The 20,131-nt window shown below is 46.6% G+C and overlaps 1 protein-coding gene and 2 non-coding genes across 3 annotated transcripts; all 3 read right to left on the minus strand.

Moving 5' to 3' along the window:
• Nucleotides 1-1,379: 1,379 nt before the first annotated feature.
• On the minus strand, nt 1,380-13,690 carry EIF5 (eukaryotic translation initiation factor 5). The gene is made up of 11 exons (XM_038746577.1): nt 13,435-13,690; nt 9,993-10,272; nt 9,768-9,849; nt 9,265-9,437; nt 8,852-8,963; nt 7,487-7,623; nt 6,614-6,772; nt 5,784-5,945; nt 5,479-5,643; nt 4,723-4,854; nt 1,380-3,530 (listed from the first exon to the last, which is right to left on the minus strand). The coding sequence occupies exons 2-11, from the start codon at nt 10,062-10,064 to the stop codon at nt 3,438-3,440; spliced, it is 1,287 nt and encodes a 428-aa protein (XP_038602505.1). The 5' UTR covers nt 10,065-10,272; nt 13,435-13,690; the 3' UTR covers nt 1,380-3,437.
• Nucleotides 4,957-5,082, minus strand: LOC119935387. The gene has a single exon (XR_005453276.1). It is a non-coding gene; the product is annotated as a small nucleolar RNA SNORA28 (small nucleolar RNA).
• LOC119935266 lies at nt 8,448-8,573 on the minus strand. The gene has a single exon (XR_005453157.1). It is a non-coding gene; the product is annotated as a small nucleolar RNA SNORA28 (small nucleolar RNA).
• Nucleotides 13,691-20,131: the final 6,441 nt, after the last annotated feature.

The raw sequence follows: 20,131 nt of genomic DNA on the forward strand, positions 1-20,131 counted from the left end.
GTACAGTGCTCTGCACACGGTAAGCGCTAGATAAATACGATCGAATGAATGAAAGTATCAACAATAACATCAGGTTGAATTCAGTTCAGAGTCAATGGCTCATGGAAGCAGAATACATTAATTCCCAGCAGCCTGGTAAGAGTCCAGGCTTCAGGGCCTTCATAGGACTACGGTAATAATCAATCGTATTTATTGAGCGCTTACTGTGTGCAGAGCACTGTACTAAGCGCTTGGGAAGTACAAGTCGGCAACACATAGAGACAGTCCCTACCCAACAGCAGGATCACAGTCTAGAAGGGGTCACAGTCACAGCTCACACTAATAGCCAAGAATGCTGTCTAGGCTGTCCTTCCTCTCCCCCTCGTCCCCCACTCCATCCCCCCCATTTTACCTCCTTCCCTCCCCCACAGCACCTGTATATATGTTTGTACATATTTATCACTCTATTTTACTTGTACATATCTATTCTATTTATTTTATTTTGTTAGTGTGTTTGGTTTTCTTCTGTGTCTCCCCCTTTTAGACTGTGAGCCCACTGTTGGGTAGGGACTGTCTCTATATGTTGCCAATTTGTACTTCCCAAGCGCTTAGTACAGTGCTCTGCACATAGTAAGCGCTCAATAAATACGATTGATGATGATGGAAGTTTGCCTTTGCTTCAGAGGAGATGCAGGGTGGAGATAAAATCAGTTTTACTCCTTTCTAACTGTAGAGAAGTATGGAAAGAAACACCAAGCCAGAATGGAGGCAGGTCCTTCCTTCCAATTTCCAGATCCAACCTCTAACCACCCGGCCACACTGCTCACAGGTCCAAAGCCCAAATACGCTAAATAGTAATAATGACGGTATTTGTTAATTACTGTTCTGAGCACTGGGGTAGATACAAGGCAAGTGGGTCGTCCCATGTGGGGCTCGCACTCCCAATCCCCATTTTCCAGAGGCACAGAGAGGTGACTTGCCCAAAGTCGCACAGGATCAGAACCCACAACCCGACTCCCAACCCACGCTCTTGCCATTTTCCCCAATTAGGAAACAGCTGGAGAGAAAGGGAGGACAGAAAGGCTAGGTCATCCTCACCTGGCTTTTCTTTCATAGCATAGTCTCTGCAGGGCAGAGTAGTTGAGCAGTCAATGGGTTGTGGAAGAGACAAGAGAGGGTGGTATTTGACGTTCATTCGGCTTCTAGACCCGTGGTGTGGAGGGAAAATAAAAAAAATTCAACCCAAGTGAACCACCCTACTCTTTTGGTGTCAGTGCCACGCCATACATACCATTCGAGCCACTGTGGTCAACCGGTCGCTTGGGCGTTTGACAGATCTCAGTCATCTGAACTAGTTTTCCAGTTTGTGTTCTCCAAAGAAAAAACAAGGCGAAAGAAACTGGGAGCTTAATAGTCATATCGTTTAATGTAGCTCTTAAGAAACAGGAAGATTTGACAAAAGTAAAAGATTACTCTATAGAACAACCTTTGTGAATAAATATTTCATTCCGATAAATTTCAACTTAGGTAAGTTTAAGTCTTACAGACAAAAGGACTGATGAACATTTGACCCTCATTTGCCAGGCAAAGGAAGCGCCGCGGTTGAACCTTGCTTGTTACGGAAGGTCCCCGGGAAAGTCACCAAGTTTCCCAACCCCCACAGACTTGTGAATACGGAAGTTTCAAATATGGCTTTATCAGTTGAAAAAAAACGACAAACGGTCCGATGAGCCATGAACTGGAAGCAGAAACTTGCCGAGAACAAATTGAATCACTCTCTCCCTAAGATAACCTCTCCTGCTCCATTCCCACCCAAGCATGGAGCACGAGAGGGCAAATAGAGAGAAGCAGTTGGAACAACCCAGTAGGTTGTGGAGTCTAAGAGGATATTTAAAAGTCGAGTCCTGAAAGAATCCACAACTCAAATACTTCAGCCTCCTGACCTCCGATTCTTTTCAATTCACTTTTAACGGCTGTGAGAAGTTCGCAGTCCTGTTGCCCTCCCATCTTCCACGCTAATGATTTTCTTTTCACCCAGGGTTTCCAAATAACGTGGTATTAGTATTTAGAATTAAGGCTTCCGAGCAAGCTCCTCAAAACTGGTTTCAAATGAGGGCTACGTATGACAATAGAAGCCCGCAGCTTTCAACATTGGTCAAGGCCCCGTTTCTACCTTCATATAACTTTAGGGCAGGCCAACCAGGATCAAAGTTCAACAAAAATCAATACTATTGTGAAACCAGGACCAGATACCTGATGAACTCTGGCCTTGCTACCCACTCTTTTGGCCACGGTACAGGCTTCCTTCCTAAAGCCACTAGTTCTATTAGGACGGTCACAGCCGGACTAGGGCACTCCATTTCCACCACGCTCTTCTAACCTTACACCTTCAGCCTGACCCCTGTACAACGGTGAAGGTCCGTCTGTATTTGACACAAACTCGGCTTTTAGCTCTTCATGCTCTTAAACAGATGCCTTTTTTGAATATTTGACCTCGCTTGTTAACACTAATTCAGCAACACAGCCACGGGGCTTAGAAATTTAGGCACCGTCAGAAAGTGGAGAGATCAAATGCTAGGTCAAAGCAGCATACCAAATGGCACTACACCCCCCCCCCCAAATAAAATAAAAAACACCAAGTCATTCAAGTTTTGGTCCACATTCTCACAGCAAGGGTCAAAGGTTCTCAGCTGTTATATCAAGGCGGACCATACCTCTTTCCTGCTACCCTTGATGGCCCCAATAAATTAACACAGGTTAGACTGATGCAATGGCAGCCTGATACATCCACAGGTCTCAGAAATGCATAATGGCAACACACAAATGTATTTTCCGATTTTGCAGAATTGCCCCGGGTTGGCCCATTTGTGACGCACACAGCTGAGGACAAGTTTTCAAGAAACGTACTGAGATGTACTCAGTCCACATAAATTTCACTACCCTTACATAATACGATTCAGGACACTAAGGGCAGCAACAGATGCGAATTTAGTGGAAAAAACCTGGGGTTTTTGATTAACAGTTTCATACCACACATCTCCTGGACACTCAGCTCCTCCTGAACCCACACTTTTTTCTTCCCTATCAACTCCAGATGGCACTTAAAAGTAGCCACAGTTAAGCCAATTCAGCCAAAGCCATTCCAAGTCAAGAACGTAAGACTGACAAAAGACAAATCTTTATTTCCGCAAACTGCATAAATGTGATCCAAGTATATCTCCAACACTAGAGTTTTGAAAAGAAACATGCTATAAATAAGCAAATTGAACCTGTTCATTCATGTGTATGGACTCCTAAGATGTCAGGTTAGGCTGTTTCAGAAGACCACTCACAGTAAAAAGACATTTTAGTACAAAAGTGTAGCATGATGTTAAGCTATCTCAGCTTTAGCACATACATGTTGCACTTCCGGCAGAGAAACGCAGGGAGATTTGTAGCGTTACATTAAGCTGGACTGCTTAAATGGCATCGATATCAATGTCATCTTCCTTGTTGCCTGCAGACTTCACAGTTTCAACTTTAGGTACGCTGGCAGACTTGGAGTACACCACCTAGTTGAGAGACAACACTTTAATATGGACTATGCCCCTTGAGTCACAATAGCTCTGCTCTTACGTTAAGAGCAGAAATCAAGAGCCAGGTGACCGACGGCCTAACAGAATCAAGTGTAAAACTAATGTCAGAGTACATTATTCTCTATTGGATCCTTGACATGTCTTTTTACTAAAGTAAAACCTTACAGTTTTATATATGTTTATATATATATATATATATAGTAGTATATATGTATATATGTTTGTACATATTACTCCATTTGTTTTACTTGTATCTATCTATTTTATTTAATTTTGTTAGTATCTTTGGTTTTGTTCTCTGTCTCCCCCTTCTAGACTATGAGCCCTCTGTTGGGTAGGGACTGTCTCTATATTCTAAGTACTTCCCAAGCGCTAGTACAGTGCTCTGCACACAGTGAGCGCTCAATAAGTACAATTGATTGCTTGATTATAGTTACACCTCATCTGAATGCCTGTATTTAATTTCTATTGATGTCTGTCTCCCTGCTTGCCCCTTACTTGTATCTATCTATTCTATTTAATTTTGTTAGTATGTTTGGTTTTGTTCTCTGTCTCCCCCTTCTAGACTGTGAGCCCACTGTTGGGTAGGGACTATCTCTATATTCTAAGTACTTCCCAAGCGCTTAGTACAGTGCTCTGCACACAGTAAACGCTCAATAAATACAATTGATTGATTGATTATAGTTACACCTCATCTGAATGCCTGTACTTAATTTGTACTGATGTCTGTCTCCCCGCTCGCCCCAAGACTGTAAGCTCCTTGTGGGCAGGGAATCTGTCTATTGCTGCACTGTACTCTTCCAAGTGCTTAGTACAGTGCTCTGCACACAGCAAGCTCTCGAATATGACAGTGAATTTGAAGGCTTGAAAAAGATGGCAGGAAGGAGGTGCTAGCTGGAGGGTCATGTACTTACACTGACTCTGCATGTAGAAGTATTCATTTTTACAATAGTAATAATGGTACTCACTGAGCACTACTGAACTGAGCTCCCAGGAAAGTACAATGGAAATACAATCTAAACACGGGATATTAAAATCTTAAAAGGCAATTCAGGAAGTCGGAGAGTTCCTCAGCACCTCCAATACCCTTCCTCTTCAGGATTCAAGCAGTCGCAAACTACCCACTTGGCCGCAGTTCCCCGAACAACAAGGCGGCACCGAAACGTACCTCGATATTTTCATCTTCATCTTCTTCTCCACCAGATGATTCCTCCTCCGCTTCCTTTAGCCATTTTATAAAAGGCTCTGCTTTGACACGAATCTCTTTGGCAAGCTCTTTCGAGACGTATTTCTTGGAAGCCTACAAAAAAAAGGTTTCACCGTGCTTTATACGCCCCACAATCTCAAATCCTGACCTTCATCAAGCAGTCAAGTGGCTTGTAGTGGAAACCACTGGGCTGACACTGTCAAAGTCTGTATAACAGATGGTCTCACTTGAAAGCGACCACTGGAATAGGTTAGCCTTTTTTTTTATTGTAGCAAGCGCAAAATTGAGTCAGACAACGTTGTCTGCCACAGAGTGTTACTTGCATAAGCAATTCATTTTGAGGAACTCAACTCAAGGATTCCTTTCATAAGTTATAGCTTCTTAAGATAGGCTTTTAAATGAGGGATATAGGCAATGCCCAGTACCGGGGCAAGGAAGGAAATAGGAGCGAGAAATCCAGCCTGGTCTTTAAAGCTTAAACATCATTCTACAAACCAAGGACTGGCAAATCCATGGCATTTATTGAGCGCTTACTGTAGCAACATAGGCAACTGTTCTGGCAAATACCAGAAATCATGCTTCTCAAAAGAGTGGATTCTGAATGACTCTTCCTCTCTGTCCTCCTCTTCTAGTAATTTTGCATTTATGGAATATTTCAAATATTTCAGTGGGATTTCTATGTAAATTTTAATAAGACCGCTTTCCCCCTTTGCCTACCTTTTCTGACCAGCTGATTATGACCTCTTCTTCCAAAAGGTCTGCATCATACATTTCCTTTAAGATGTGTGGAATTTTGGTGATAAGCTGAGCTTGATGCATAGCTACGACACACTCCATGCCGTGAAGAAGGTATCTCTGGGCTTTTTTGTTGTTGTGGCAAAACTGCAGAGAAAACGAGGCAAAAGCTAGTATTTTAAGTTACTTTTGTTTTACGGAGAAGATGACCACCACCAGTTTACTCACTAACCCCTCCCCCTACCCCTACTTATTGGTCAAACTAGACAGAAACTTTGCTTCCTTACACGGAGGAAATGGCGTCGATATTTTTTAATTTGTTCACGGATCTTCTCGTTGAATAGGACTTCAGTTAAAACTAGAGGGCCCATAGCTTTTACATCCAGTCTCTCTGCTTCTGCAACAATTTCTTTGTCCGAAGCGTCAATAGCACCTTCTTCTTTCTTTTTCTGTAAGAATGAGGGAACAGTAGGCAATTTCTATTGGTTCATCAAAACTACACACGCCCTTCTACCTTGAAACGAGGCGCAGATTTCTACCATATTTACTGTAACCCATATTTTACGCTTGTTTCACCTTTCTATACACCTGCTGCTTCCTATGCTGAGGTACTGTGACTGTTTAATTCGCATCCATGCATATTTTACCAGTGCTCAACATTATACTGTTACTACTAGTAAGTTCTTGATAAATCCTAGGCTAAACGGGAACTCAGGCCATATAACAGCCAGCCACCCCAAATCAATCAATCAATCATACTTATTGAGCGCTTACTATGTGCAGAGCACTGTACTAAGCGCTTGGGAAGTACAAATTGGCAACACATAGAGACAGTCCCTACCCAACAGTGGGCTCACAGTCTAAAAGGGGGAGACAGAGAACAGAACCAAACATACCAACAAAATAAAATAAATAGGATAGAAATGTACAAGTAAAATAAATAAATAAATAAATAGAGTAATAAATATGTACAACCATAGTGGGGTGGGGTGAGAACTCACCCTGCGGAACATATGAAACTTACTTTCTTTTCTACTTCCTCCCAATGACTATTTGCAAGGAGGGATTAAAAGATTAGAGGAAAAGGGCACGCCAAGCTTTCAGGACCATGTTGTACCTTAACGAAGTCAAATAATATATTGACTCTCTCTTCAATCGTCCTTTCCAGGTCATCGCTAAGTGTCAGGACTTTTGCATGATCGCTGATTTCATCCATTCTGCGTCTCTGAGCTTCTTCCGTTGTATCTTCTCCCCAGTCTTCATCCTCGTCTTCCTCCTGCACAGAGCACGGTACATTAAAGAACTATAAATAAGAGTCAGGTGCCCCTTCAATTCCCCTGCCCACCCCTATGCGGAGAAATGTTAACTGACACAATGGCGACTGTTCAGACTTGCCTGAATATTGCTATTTCGTGAATGAGAGCCCACAAAAAAGTGGTCAAGAGCCAAGCCGCGCTAAAATCCATCCTCCGAACTCGTCTGTGAATTTCAACACAGAAGCTTGAAATGCACATCTCCTCCAAGAGGCCTCCCCTGACCGAGTCCTCATTTCCTTTTCTCCCACTCCCTTCTGCATTGCCCGGACTCACTCCTTTTATTCACCCCACCCGTCAGCCCCAGAGCACTTATGGACATAGCAGTAATTTATGTATATTGATGTCTGTCTCCCCCTCTAAGCTGTAAACTTAGACTATAAACTGTAAACTGGTGGACAGGGAATGTGTTAAATTGTGTTGTTCTTACCCAAGCGCTTAGTACAGTGCTCTGCACACAGTAAGGACTCAAACACGATTAAAGCTGTATTTCAGAAACCACTGAAAACCTGTTGGGTTTGAAGTTGTAGGACCCCTCCCATCAATAAATACTACCACCACTTCATTCAATTGTATTTACTGAGCTCTTACTGTGTGCAGAGCACTGTACTAAGTGCTTGGGAAGTACAAGTTGGCAACATACAATCCATTTGACCGGGACACCACCCTATACTTACCACAGCATGGGGAGGAGTAATCTCATTTGGTGGTGGTGGTGTTGTCTCATTGCTGGACACAGTACCATTTTCTTTGTCCTTGCCCTTCCTGTTTTTCTTTTCTTTTTCTTTCTTCCCTGTACCACTGTCACTATTCTCTAAGAAACAAAAAAGATTGAGATCTACTATGTTAGAGGTTCATCCAATGAGACAAGTAAGCCTTCAGTGGTATGTTCCCCATGGGCCAAGTAAGGTCTTAGTACCCTGGGAGAGTTGGTAGACAGGATCCCTGCCAATTGAGGAGCTTAGAGTTCTAGTTATTATGGTACCTAAGTGCTATTTGATCTGCCAAGCACTGCATTAAAGCAAGGGAGCAGATACGAGATTCCACAGCCTAAGTAGGAGAGTGTAGGGAACCGAGGCACAGTGAAGTGATTTGTCCAAGGTCACACAGGTTGACAGGTCGAGGCAAGTAGCAGAGCTGGGATTAGAACCCAGGCACCGACTCCTAGGCACAGTACTTTTAAGTTCCTGAATCCCTGTCTCCACTTGATGAAGTATATAGTAATACACTCAATAAGGATTGGTCTGTTCCCTTCCACCCCAAACATCCTCTTAATATACAAAGCAACTGTTTTCCATGCAGAGATTTGGTTTAAAACAGAGCAAACTGGTTTTTGGGGGTAATATATACTTATAACTGTTGCTTCCCCCTGTGATTTACTTTAATGGCAGTCTTCCCCAGTGGTTTGTAAGCTCCTTGAGGGCAGGGATCAGGTCTACACACTCTGTTGTACTCCTCCTAGTATAGTTCTCTGAACAGAATGTGTCTGAAACCACTGATTGATTACACATGCCAAACTGTGTTCAACATGAACTTAAGACACTTGCCTTCAAGCAATTCATACAAAAATTAATGTATGCTAGTTTAATGAAACTAGACCACTCGCTGTAATACGTATTTTTTTTTGCTGCTTCTAACACTGTCAAAGTCTATATAACAGATAGTCTCACTTAAAAAGAGACCACTGGAATAGGTTAGGCTTTTTTTTATTATAGCAAGCTCAAAATTGAGTCAGACAACGTTGTCTGCCACAGAGTGTTACTTGCGTGAAATTTCATTATGAGGCTCTCAAACCCACGGATTCCCCTAAGTTACAGATCCTGGTTTTAAATGGACAGGGTTTTAGCTATTACAATTTGCATCATAACACAATGAACTATGATGTTTCATGAAGGTAAGGGGGCTGCAACACCACTGCTTTGCCTCAGTATTGTAAATGATCCCTGCCTGCAAACTGCAGTATGTACATTAAACGGTTTCCAGAGTCACAAAAGTCCACCCAAAAACAGTCGTTAATGCCCCCAAGTACATAGAACACTCACCAGGTGGGTTTTTGAGAATGAAAGTGCAGAGTTTATGGTTTGTGTCAAGCATGCCTCGAAAGCCACAGGCTTTGCAAGAGTTACCTATTGTTTGTTTCTTAGGGTTGACATGCTGTCAGAGAAAGTGGAAAAAAAAGTTACAAAATTCAATGGCAATAGTCAAAAAAGGGCATATTTTCATTAGCCTGAGTTAGTTCACACAGTGTTCAAAGATGACAAGTTTTGAAAGTAAACACATACAGGGCAACTGTTCCCATCTCCCCAAGTGTAACGTTATAATGTGTTAAAGTGCACATTCATTAAGCATTTGGGTACACATCTTGTATGTCTCGGCACAAAACTGAAATTCTTTTTTTGTCCATGCAGCCACAAAACCAAATTTTTTGCTCACAAAGACATTCTAAAGCACTCACCAGATCAGTTTCAGGATTCTCACACTCAGGACAGAGAACAAATTTTTTAATGAACCCATCCAACATGTCTTGCAGCTTATTCGCCTCATGAGATCCATTGACAATGTAACGGTCATTCTTAACATCAAACTGGGTCTGTGCTCCCAGCTCACAACCAAAATATTTGGTGGGATCTTAGAAGAAAAGAAAAAAAAAATGGGCTTCCTTCAGCATGATTCAACTACCACATTATCTACGAGCTAAATTACATCCACCTAATGAAAATCTAGGACTTATATAACCATGTCGACATAAACATCAACACAAATAAATGTACTTTTAAAAACAAGATCCAAATTAGTTAAAAGTGGTGTGCTAGTAACACTTGGACACATCACATGTTAACAATAAAGCACGACTGACGTGCTTCTTCAGCTGTTTCCTTAGACTATTAAGTATTATGGGGCTATCGACAATATATCAGCAAAAAGGACTTTCAGGGTTCTCAAAGACGTATTACTTACACGTTGGAGGCCGATTAAGCGCCTTTGCAACGTCAACCATGTTGACTATAACTGTCTTTATTCCATTTCCTTTGCCCTCAACCTGAAGGAAAGAAGAGTTAATTGTTATCTAGGATTCCAGAGAGGCCTGCAATGCTCCCCAATCTCACTTAAGGTCAGAAGTCAAAGCGCTCACACATACCGCGTGTGTTTTTTTTAGTGGGGCTCAAGGTCAGGGGACGTTACCTTCGCAATCAGACGGGGCATTTTGTAGCGATAGAACTGATCCGAAACACTGCGGTTGACGTTGACAGACATTTTGGCTTATTAGTAGCTTTATCAATAAGGTGAAGAGATCTTTGATTGCAACTTTTTGGTATCTTCTGTCTGGAGAAGAAGGGATGACATAAACGACTGCAAGAGTTCTCGGTCTCTGACATGAAAAAGTTTTCACCACTGAAGCTGTAAGCTTCTTGCTGGTATGCTATGTTTCCCCAATACAGGTACCAATGGCTGCGCAACAGCTCTGAAACAGAAGGAACAGAGAGCAAATTTAATGAGGATTTTTAAATAGCGCGGCTTCCTATTTTTTTTTTTGCCGCAGACTACACGGAAGCCAGGGGAATCGTCCATCCTGGCACCCCCAGGGTCCAAAGTGAAAAGCGCCTTTAGCTAAATTCTAATGTGGCTGCGCAGCATCCTCTACTTGAATCCAGTTCACTTTTTCGTGATGCACGTACCAGGGAGGGGACAAGAGAAATGTTTCTTTTAAAAAGAGATACTGCTGGGGCTAATGCAGCCAAATCAGTTCAGAATGCTACCAGAAAATACCCAGATTAGGAAACAGTTTGGAGCTGGCAGCTTTCCTAGAAGAAAACCTGGCATTTTTCAATGCCGAAATCCCTACTCGGTTGTGATCGGGCTCAACCTTGCTGGTTATGCCTTAGTTTGAAAGGGAATTCCGAAGCAGATGTAAGGAGTTCAGATACACTGTGGAAAAACATAGCCGAATACAGACTATCCATAAACAGTGCAAGGGGACACCTCCTTGGAGATTTTCCTATCAGATACGGTAGCCCACTTCTCTTTGGTTTCAGTGGAAACATCACTGGTGCCTCGCCAGCATCTCAATGTGTGTTCCCCAACTGCCCGGGCTCAAAATAGAACTAGACTGGATTTGGGAAGCTCCGACCCAGACTCATTCATTCATTCAATCAGCCTGATTGAATGCTTGCTGTATGCAGAGCCCTGTACTGAGCACTTGGAAAGTACCATTCGGCAACAGGAGACCATCCCTACCCAACAAGACACTCTCAATTTCGTCAGATTCCACCTGAAGCAGTTTAGGAATGGGTAGCAGCTGCCACCCATTAAAAAAAAAGCTTCAGCTTTCATCCATTCAACCGTATTTCTTGAGTACTTACTGCATGCAGAGCCCTGTACTAAGCACTTGGAAAGTGCAATTCGGCAACAAAGAGACAATCCTTACCCAACATCGGGCTCACAGTCTAGAATCAGATTCCACCTGAAGCAGTTTAGGATTGGGTTGTAGCTGCTATCCATAAAAAAGCTTCACCTATTATCCACTCAATTGTATTTATTAAGCACTGACTGTGCAGAGCACTGTACTAAGTGCTTGAAAAGTACAATTCAGCAACAGATAGAGACCATCCCTACCCAACAACAGGCTCACATTTAAAAAATGAAGATTTGGGGGTAGACTCTTCGCAACCAACAAGGTGGAGGGGGGGTTTCCCCTCCTGCAGCAGCTCCCAACAACTCTCATGTGCACTGGGAAGCAGCATAGCATACTGGAAAGAGCCCGGGCTTGGGAGTCAGAGGGTCATGGGTTCTAATCCCTACTCCGCCACTTGTCTGCTGTGTGACTTTGAGCAAGTCACTTCACTGGACCTCAGTTCCCTCATCTGTAAAATGGGGACTGAGAAATTGAGCCGAAAATGGGACAACCTGATGTCACCGAATTGTATTTTCCAAGCCCTCAGTACAGTGCTCTCAATCGTACTGAGCGCTTACTGTGTGCAGAGCACTGTACTAAGCGCTTGGGAAGTACAAGCTGGACAATACTCTCCACACAGTAAGCGCTCAATAAATACGATTGAATGATCTTGTAAGAATAATAACGGTTTTTGTTTAGCGTTTACTATGCGCCAAGCGCCGGGGTAAATCCAAGATACCCAGGGTGTCCCACATGGGGCTCAGTCTTAATCCCCACTTTACAGATGAGGTAACTGAGGCCCAGAGAAGGGAAGTGGCTGGCCCAAAGTCGCACAGCTGACAAGTGGCGTGGGCCGGGATTAGAACCCACGACTTCTGACTCCCCGGTGTTTGGCACATAGTCAGCGCTTAACAAGTACCACTATTATGTATGCTGCGGTGGGAGATGGGGGTCAGTGCTGTGAACCCATCGTTGGGTAGGGACTGTATCTGTTGCCAACTTGTCCTTCCCAAGCGCTTAGTCCAGTGCTCTGCACACAGTAAGCGCTCAATAAATACGACTGAATGAATGAATGGATGGAGGGAAGGGAAACGGGAGGGCGAACGAGTCCTACGAGGCCGAGGCCACGGGGGGGCGCTCTTCCCTCTCCCAGCGGCCCGATGACTCATAAATGCAGCAATTAAGCCCTGAGTCAGCGCTCCGGGAGCGGCCGCCCGGAGCATGCGCACACCCCTCTCCCTCCCTCCCGCGGAGCATGCGCAAACCGCCCGGGCTCTTCCCCCCCCCACCGGGGGGCATGCGCACACCGCCCGACCTCTTTCCCCCCTACTGCCACCCGCGCGGAGCATGCGCACACCGCCCGGGCTCTTTCCACGCTCCCTCCACCCGCGCGGAGCATGCGCACACCGCCCGACCTCTTTCCACGCTCCCTCCCCGCGAAGCATGCGCACACCGCCCAGACTGAGCCCCTTCCTTCCTCTCTATCCCCCCATCCTACCTCCTCCCCTTCCCCACGGCACCTGTATATATGTACATATGTTTGTACATATTACTTTATTTAACTTGTACATATCTACTCTACTTATTTCATTTTGTTAGCATGCTTGGTTTTGTTCTCTGTCTCCCCCTTTTAGACGGTGAGCCCACTGTTGGGTAGAGACTGTCTCTAGACGTTGCCAACTTGTCCTTCCCAAGCGCTTAGTCCAGTGCTCTGCACATAGTAAGCGCTCAATAAATACGATTGATTGACCTCGTTCCACCCTATCCCCACCCGCGCGGCGCATGCGCACACCAGCCGGACTCTCTCCACGCTCCCACCCCCTCCAACCGGCGCGGCGCATGCGCACACACCCCCACTTCTTCCCACACCCCCCCCACCCGCGCGGCGCATGCGCACACCGCCCCACCTCCCCCCCCACCTGCGCGGCTCACGCGCACACCGCCCCACCTCTTCCCCAACACCCGCACGGCGCATGCGCACACCGCCCCACCGCTTCCCCCAACACCCGCGCGGCGCATGCGCACACCACCCCACCTCTTCCCCCACCCGCGCGGCGCATGCGCACACCTCCACAGCCACCTTCCCCGCCCCCAAACTGCGCCACACACACGCTCCGACCCCGAGGGGAGGGGGGAGCTGATCACGAGGAAGAGGCGCCATTTTGTGCCGCCGCCATCTTTCCCCAGCGAGCCCAATGGGCGCCCCCCCCCCCAAATCGACGGGCCACTCACCGTTTTCGTCAAATAAAGACATAAACCCAACGCTGCTCGCCCGGGACTGGGATGAAGTGTCTGAGGCGCGTTCTATACAACAGTCCGAGCCGCAGCAAGAGGAGGAGGAGGAAGAGGAGAAGGAGGAGGAGGAAGAGGAGGCGGTGCGGGAGGAGCGGCCCGGGCCTGGTGCCGCCGCCGACGACGACCGGCGGGGGGGGGGAGGGGTCCCAGCGACGTCTGGGGAGTCCGCACCCTTCGGCACCCGGCAGCCTGGCGACCTGAAGGGGGGCGGAGAGAGACACACACATACAGGCGCGCGCATGCGCGCGCTGTTACCGGAGGGGGGGCGGGGGGGGAGAAGCAGCCGCAGGGCGACAAGCTGCACCCTCCGCAACTCACCTCTGCAACGTTCTCGCTCGAACTGAACAACGCCGCCAACGCCGCCGCCGCCGCAATCGATCTACCCCCCTAGCCCCGCCCCTCCGCCCTTCCCATTGGCCGCGGGGACGGCGGGGCCCCTCCGCCGTTGGCCGCCTCCCGCGTCAATCAGCGCGCGTCCCCCCCCGCCGGCTAGAGCATTCGCTCGCTCATCCGCCCTTCCCATTGGTCGGCGCTCGCTGCCAATCAGCGCGCGTCCCCCGCCTCCCCGCCCGAGAGCGCTCGCCCGCCCTTCCCATTGGCCGCGGGGACGGCGGGGCCCCGCCGCCATTGGTCGGCGCTCGCTGCCAATCAGCGCCCGCTCCCGCCTCCCCGCTGAAGGACGGCGCGTCTAGAGCGTTCGCTCGCTCCCCCCCTCCCCCCCACCTGTTCGCTGAGATCTCGCGAGAACGGGGCAGCGCCCTGGGCGGCGGTTGGTGATGAGCACGCGCAGTGGCGGGCTTTGTCAGTTTCGGTGGCGCGCGGGGGGGGCGCGTGAGGAAAATGGCGGTTGGTCGTTTTAAGGCCCCCCCTTTCCATCGTTCCCTTGCCTTTCCCGCGGAGGCCGCCTCACGTGACTCAGTCTCCTCTCCTGTGTAATGGGGCTAGGGAACATGTTTACCCCGCCAGGAGGTGGCAATAATAATAAATAATAATAATAATAATAAAAATAATAACATAATTCATTCATTCAATCGTATTTATTGAGCGCTTCCTGTGTGGAGAGCACTGTACTAAGCGCTTGGGAAGTCCAAGTTGGCAACATCTAGAGAAGCAGCGTGGCTCAGGGGAAAGAGCCCGGGCTTTGGAGTCAGAGGTCATGGGTTCGAATCCTGACCCCACCACATGTCTGCTGTGTGACCTTGGGCAAGTCACTTCTCGGAGCCTCAGTTACCTCATCTGTAAAATGGGGATGAAGACTGTGAGCCCCATGTGGGACAACCTGATCACCTTGTATCTCCCAGGGCTTAGAACAGTGCTTTGCACATAGTAAGCGCTTAACAAATGCCATTATTACATAGAGACTGTCCCTACCCAACAGTGGGCTCACAGTCTAGAAATGACATTTATTAGGCACTTACTATGTGCAAGGCACTGTTCTAAGCACTACAAGGTGATCAGGTTGCCCCACGGGGGGCTCACGGTCTTCATCCCCATTTTCCAGATGAGGGAACTGAGGCCCAGAGAAGTGAAGTGACTGGCCCAAAGTCACCCAGCTGACAAGTGGCAGAGGCAGGATTCGAACCCGTGGCCTCTGACTCCAAATCAATCAATCGAATTTATTGAGCGCTTACTGTGTGCAGGGCACTGTACTAAGCGCTAGGGAAGTACAAGTTGGCAACATAGACAGTCCCTACCCAACAGTGGGCTCACAGTCTAGAAATGACATTTATGAAGTGCTTACTATGTGCAAGGCACTGTTCTAAGCACTACAAGGTGATCAGGTTGTCCCACGGTGGGCTCACGGTCTTCATCCCCATTTTCCAGATGAAGGAACTGAGGCCCAGAGAAGTGAAGTGACTGGCCAAAAGTCACCCAGCTGACAAGTGGCAGAGGCAGGATTCGAACCCATGACCTCTGACTCCAAATCAATCAGTCAATCATATTTATTGAGCGCTTACTGTGTGCAGAGCACTGTACTAAGCGCTCGGGAAGTACAAGTTGGCAACATATAGAGACAGACCCGACCCAACAGCGGGCTCACAGTCTAGAAATGACATTTATGAAGCGCTTACTATGTGCAAGGCACTGTTCTAAGCACTACAAGGTGATCAGGTTGCCCCACAGGGGGCTCACAGTCTTCATCCCCATTTTCCGGATGAGGGAACTGAGGCCCAGAGAATAATAATAATAATAATAATAATAATTGGCATTTGTTAAGCGCTTACTATGTGCAAAGCACTGTTCTAAGCACTGGGGAGGATACAGGGTGATCAGGTTGTCGCACGTGGGGCTCACAGTCTTAATCCCCATTTTCCAGATGAGGTAACTGAGGCCCAGAGAAGTTAAGTGACTTGCCCAAGATCGCACAGCAGACATGTGGTGGAGTTGGGATTCGAACCCATGACCTCCGACTCCAAAGCCCGGGCTCTTTCCACTGAGCCACGCTGCTTCTCTAAGTGAAGTGACTGGCCCAAAGTCACCCAGCTGACAAGTGACAGAGGCAGGATTTGAACCCATGGCCTCTGACTCCAAATCAATCAATCAATCGTATTTATTGAGCACTTACTGTGTGCAGGGCACTGTACTAAGCGCTTGGGAAGTGCAAGTTGGCAACATAGAGAGACGGTCCCTACCCAACAGCGGGCTCACAGTCTAAATGTCCAAAGTCCATGCTCTTTCCACTGAGCCACGCTGCTTCCCTATAATATCGTTATAATAATAACGATGGCATTTGTTAAGTGCCTACTCTGTGCCAAGCACTGTACTAAGCGCCGGAGGAGATGCACGGCCATCAGGGTGTCCCACGTGGGGCTCGCAGTCTTCACCCCCATTTTACAGATGAGGTAACTGAGGCCCAGAGAATAATCATAATAATAATGGCATTTGTTAAGCGCTTACTATGTGCCAAGCACTGTTCTAAGTGCTGGGGGGCATACGAGGTGATCAGGCTGTCCCACGTGGGGCTCACACTCATAATCCCCATTTTCCAGATGAGGTAACTGAGGCTCAGAGAAGTGAAGCGACTTGCCCAAGGTCACACAGCAGACGTGTGGCAGAGCCGGGATTCGAACCCATGACCTCTGATTCCAAAGCCCGGGCTCTTTCCACTCAGGCACGCTGCTTCTTAGCGCTGTTCTAAGCGCTGGGGGAGATGCAAGGTCATCAGGGTGTCCCATGTGGGGCTCACAGTCTTTATCCCTATTTTACAGATGAGGTAACTGAGGCCCAGAGAATAATAATAATAATGGCATTTGTTAAGCGCTTACTATGTGCCAAGCACTGTTCTAAGCACTGGGGGAGATGCAAGGTAATCAGGGTGCCACACTTGCGGTTCACAGTCTTCATCCCCATTTTGCAGATGAGGTAACTGAGGCCCAGAGAATAATGATAATAGCATTTGTTATGCGCTTTCGATGTGCCAAGCACTGTTCTAAGCACTGGGGGGGGGGGGATGCAAGGTAATCAGGGTGTCCCACATGGGGCTCACAGTCTTCATCCCCATTTCACAGATGAGGTAACTGAGGCCCAAAGAATAATAATAATAATGGCATTTGTTAAGCGCTTACTATTTGCCAAGCACTGTTCTAAGCACTGGGGTGGGGGTGGGGGGTGCAAGGTAATCAGGGTGTCCCATGTGGGGCTCACAGTCTTCATCCCCATTTTACAGATGAGGTAACTGAGGCCCAGAGAATAATAATAATAATGGCATTTGTTAAGCGCTTACTATGTGCCAAGCACTGTTCTAAGCACTGGGGTGGGGGGGGGGGGGTGCAAGGTAATCAGGGTGTCCCACGTGGGGCTCACAGTCTTCATCCCCATTTTACAGATGAGGTAACTGAGGCCCAGAGAATAATAATAATAATGGCATTTGTTAAGCGCTTACTATGTGCCAAGCACTGTTCTAAGCACCAGAGGAGATGCAAGGTCATCAGGGTGTCCCACGTGGGGCTCACAGTCTTCATCCCCATTTTACAGATGAGGTAACTGAGGCCCAGAGAATAATAATAATAATGGCATTTGTTAAGCGCTTACTATGTGCCAAGCACTGTTCTAAGCACCAGAGGAGATGCAAGGTCATCAGGGTGTCCCACGTGGGGCTCACAGTCTTCATCCCCATTTTCCAGATGAGGGAACTGAGGCCCAGAGAAGTGAAGTGACTTGCCCAAAGTCACACAGCTGACAAATATGGCAGAAGTGGGATTAGAACCCACGCCCTCTGACTCCCAAGCCCAGGCTCTTTCCCCTAAGCCACCCTGCTTCTCTAATTATGGTTCTTGTTAAGGGCTTACTCAGTGCCAGGCCCTGCATTAATAACAATAATAATGATGATGATGGCATTTATTAAGCGCTTACTATGTGCAAAGCACTGTTCTAAGCGCTGGGGAGGTTACAAGGTGATCAGGTTGTCCCACGGGGGGCTCACAGTCTTTATCCCCATTTTACAGATGAGGTCACTGAGGCCCAGAGAAGTGACTTGCCCGAAGTCACCCAGCTGACAATTGGCGGAGTCAGGATTTGAACCCATGACCTCTGACTCCAAAGCCCGGGCTCTTTCCACTGAGCCACGCTGCTTCTCTAAGCACTGGGGTGGGGCCAAGAGAAGCAGCGTGACTTGGTGGCTGGATTACAGGCCTGTGAGTCAGAAGGTCATGGGTCCCAGCTCTGCCCCTTGTCTGCTGGGTGACCTTGGGCAAAGCACTAAACTTCTCTGGGCCTCAGTTCCCTCACCTGTTAAATGGGGATGGAGACTGTGAGCCCCACGTGGGACAGGTACCGTGTCCAACCCGATCTGCTGGTATCCGCCCCCAGCGCTTAGTACAGTGCCTGGCACATAGTTAAGCACTTAACAAATACCTTCATTATTTAACAACTATTTACATTATAACATTATAATTATATATATAGGGACTGTCTCTATATGTTGCCAATTTGTACTTCCCAAGCGCTTAGTACAGTGCTCTGCACATAGTAAGCACTCAATAAATACGATTGATGATGATGATATATACAATTATTATATATAATATATTATAATTATTATCATTTATTATTATTTTTATATATAATTACATATAAAATATTATAACATTATGACATTAACAATTATAATAACAAAGCCTTACTGAGAGCTCACCTCCTCCAGGAGGCCTTCCCAGACTGAGCCCCTTCCTTCCTCTCCCCCTCGTGCCCCTCTCCATCCCCCCCATCTTACCTCCTTCCCTTCCCCACAGCACCTGTATATATGGATATATGTTTGTACATATTTATTACTCTATTTATTTTACTTGTCCATATCTATTCTATTTATTTTATTTTGTTAGTATGTTTGGTTTTGTTCTCTGTCTCCCCCTTTTAGACTGTGAGCCCACTGTTGGGTAGGGACTGTCTCTCTATGTTGCCAACTTGTACTTCCCAAGCACTTAGTACAGTGCTCTGCACACAGTAAGCGCTCAATAAATACGATTGATGATGACGATGATGATGATAACAAAATTATTTATTTTGTTAGTATGTTTGGTTTTGTTCTCTGCCTCCCCCTTTTAGACTGTGAGCCCACTGTTGGGTAGGGACTGTCTCTATATGTTGCCAACTTGTACTTCCCAAGCGCTTAGTACAGTGCTCTGCACACAGTAAGTGCTCAATAAATACGATTGATGGATTGATTAGTATTATGATTAGTACACAAGCAAATTGGGTTGGAAATAGTCCCTGTCCCACGTGGGGCTCAGGGTCTTCATCCCCATTGAAAGGATGAGGGAACTGAGGCACTGAAAAGTGACGTGATTTGCCCCAGGTCACGTGGTGTAGTGGATGGAACATGTGTTTCGGAGTCAGAAGGTCATCATCATCATCATCATCAATCGTATTTATTGAGCGCTTACTGTGTGCAGAGCACTGTACTAAGCGCTTGGGAAGTACAAATTGGCAACATATACAGTCCCTACCCAACAGTGGGCTCACAGTCTAAAAGGGGGGAGACAGAGAACAAAACCAAACATACTAACAAAATAAAATAAATAGAATAGATATGTACAAGTAAAATAAATAAATAGAGTAATAAATATGTACAAACATATATACATATATACAGGTGCAGTGGGGAAGGGAAGGAGGTAAGATGGGGGGGATGGAGAGGGGGAGAGGAAGGAAGGGGCTCAGTCATGGGATCGAATCACTTCTCTGGGCCTCTGTTACCTCATCTGTAAAATGGGGATTGAGACTGTGAACCCCAGAAGGGACAGTGACTGTGTCCAACCTGGTTTGCTTGTATTCACCCCAGCACTTTAGTACAGTGCCCGGCACCTAGTAAGCGCTTAACAAATGCTGCTTTTATTATTTATTATTAAATGACAGAACTGGGATTAGAAACCACAACCTTCTGACACCCAGGCCTGTGCTTTAGAGGCTGGGCCCTGTGTTTGGAAATAAAATGACGCAAGATGATCATTTCTTCAGTTGAATCCTGCTTTCTTCAAGAAATAAATACAAAGTTCTCCTCTTTCTCCCCTAGAAGGCTTTACTCAATCTCCCAAGTATGAAGAAGGCGAGTTTCAAGTCAGGATAGTAGCTATCAATCAATCAATCAATCAATCAATCAATCGTATTTATTGAGCGCTTACTGTGTGCAGAGCAC

Source organism: Tachyglossus aculeatus, chromosome 1 (genome assembly GCF_015852505.1).
Source record: "Tachyglossus aculeatus isolate mTacAcu1 chromosome 1, mTacAcu1.pri, whole genome shotgun sequence".
NCBI lineage: Eukaryota > Metazoa > Chordata > Mammalia > Monotremata > Tachyglossidae > Tachyglossus > Tachyglossus aculeatus.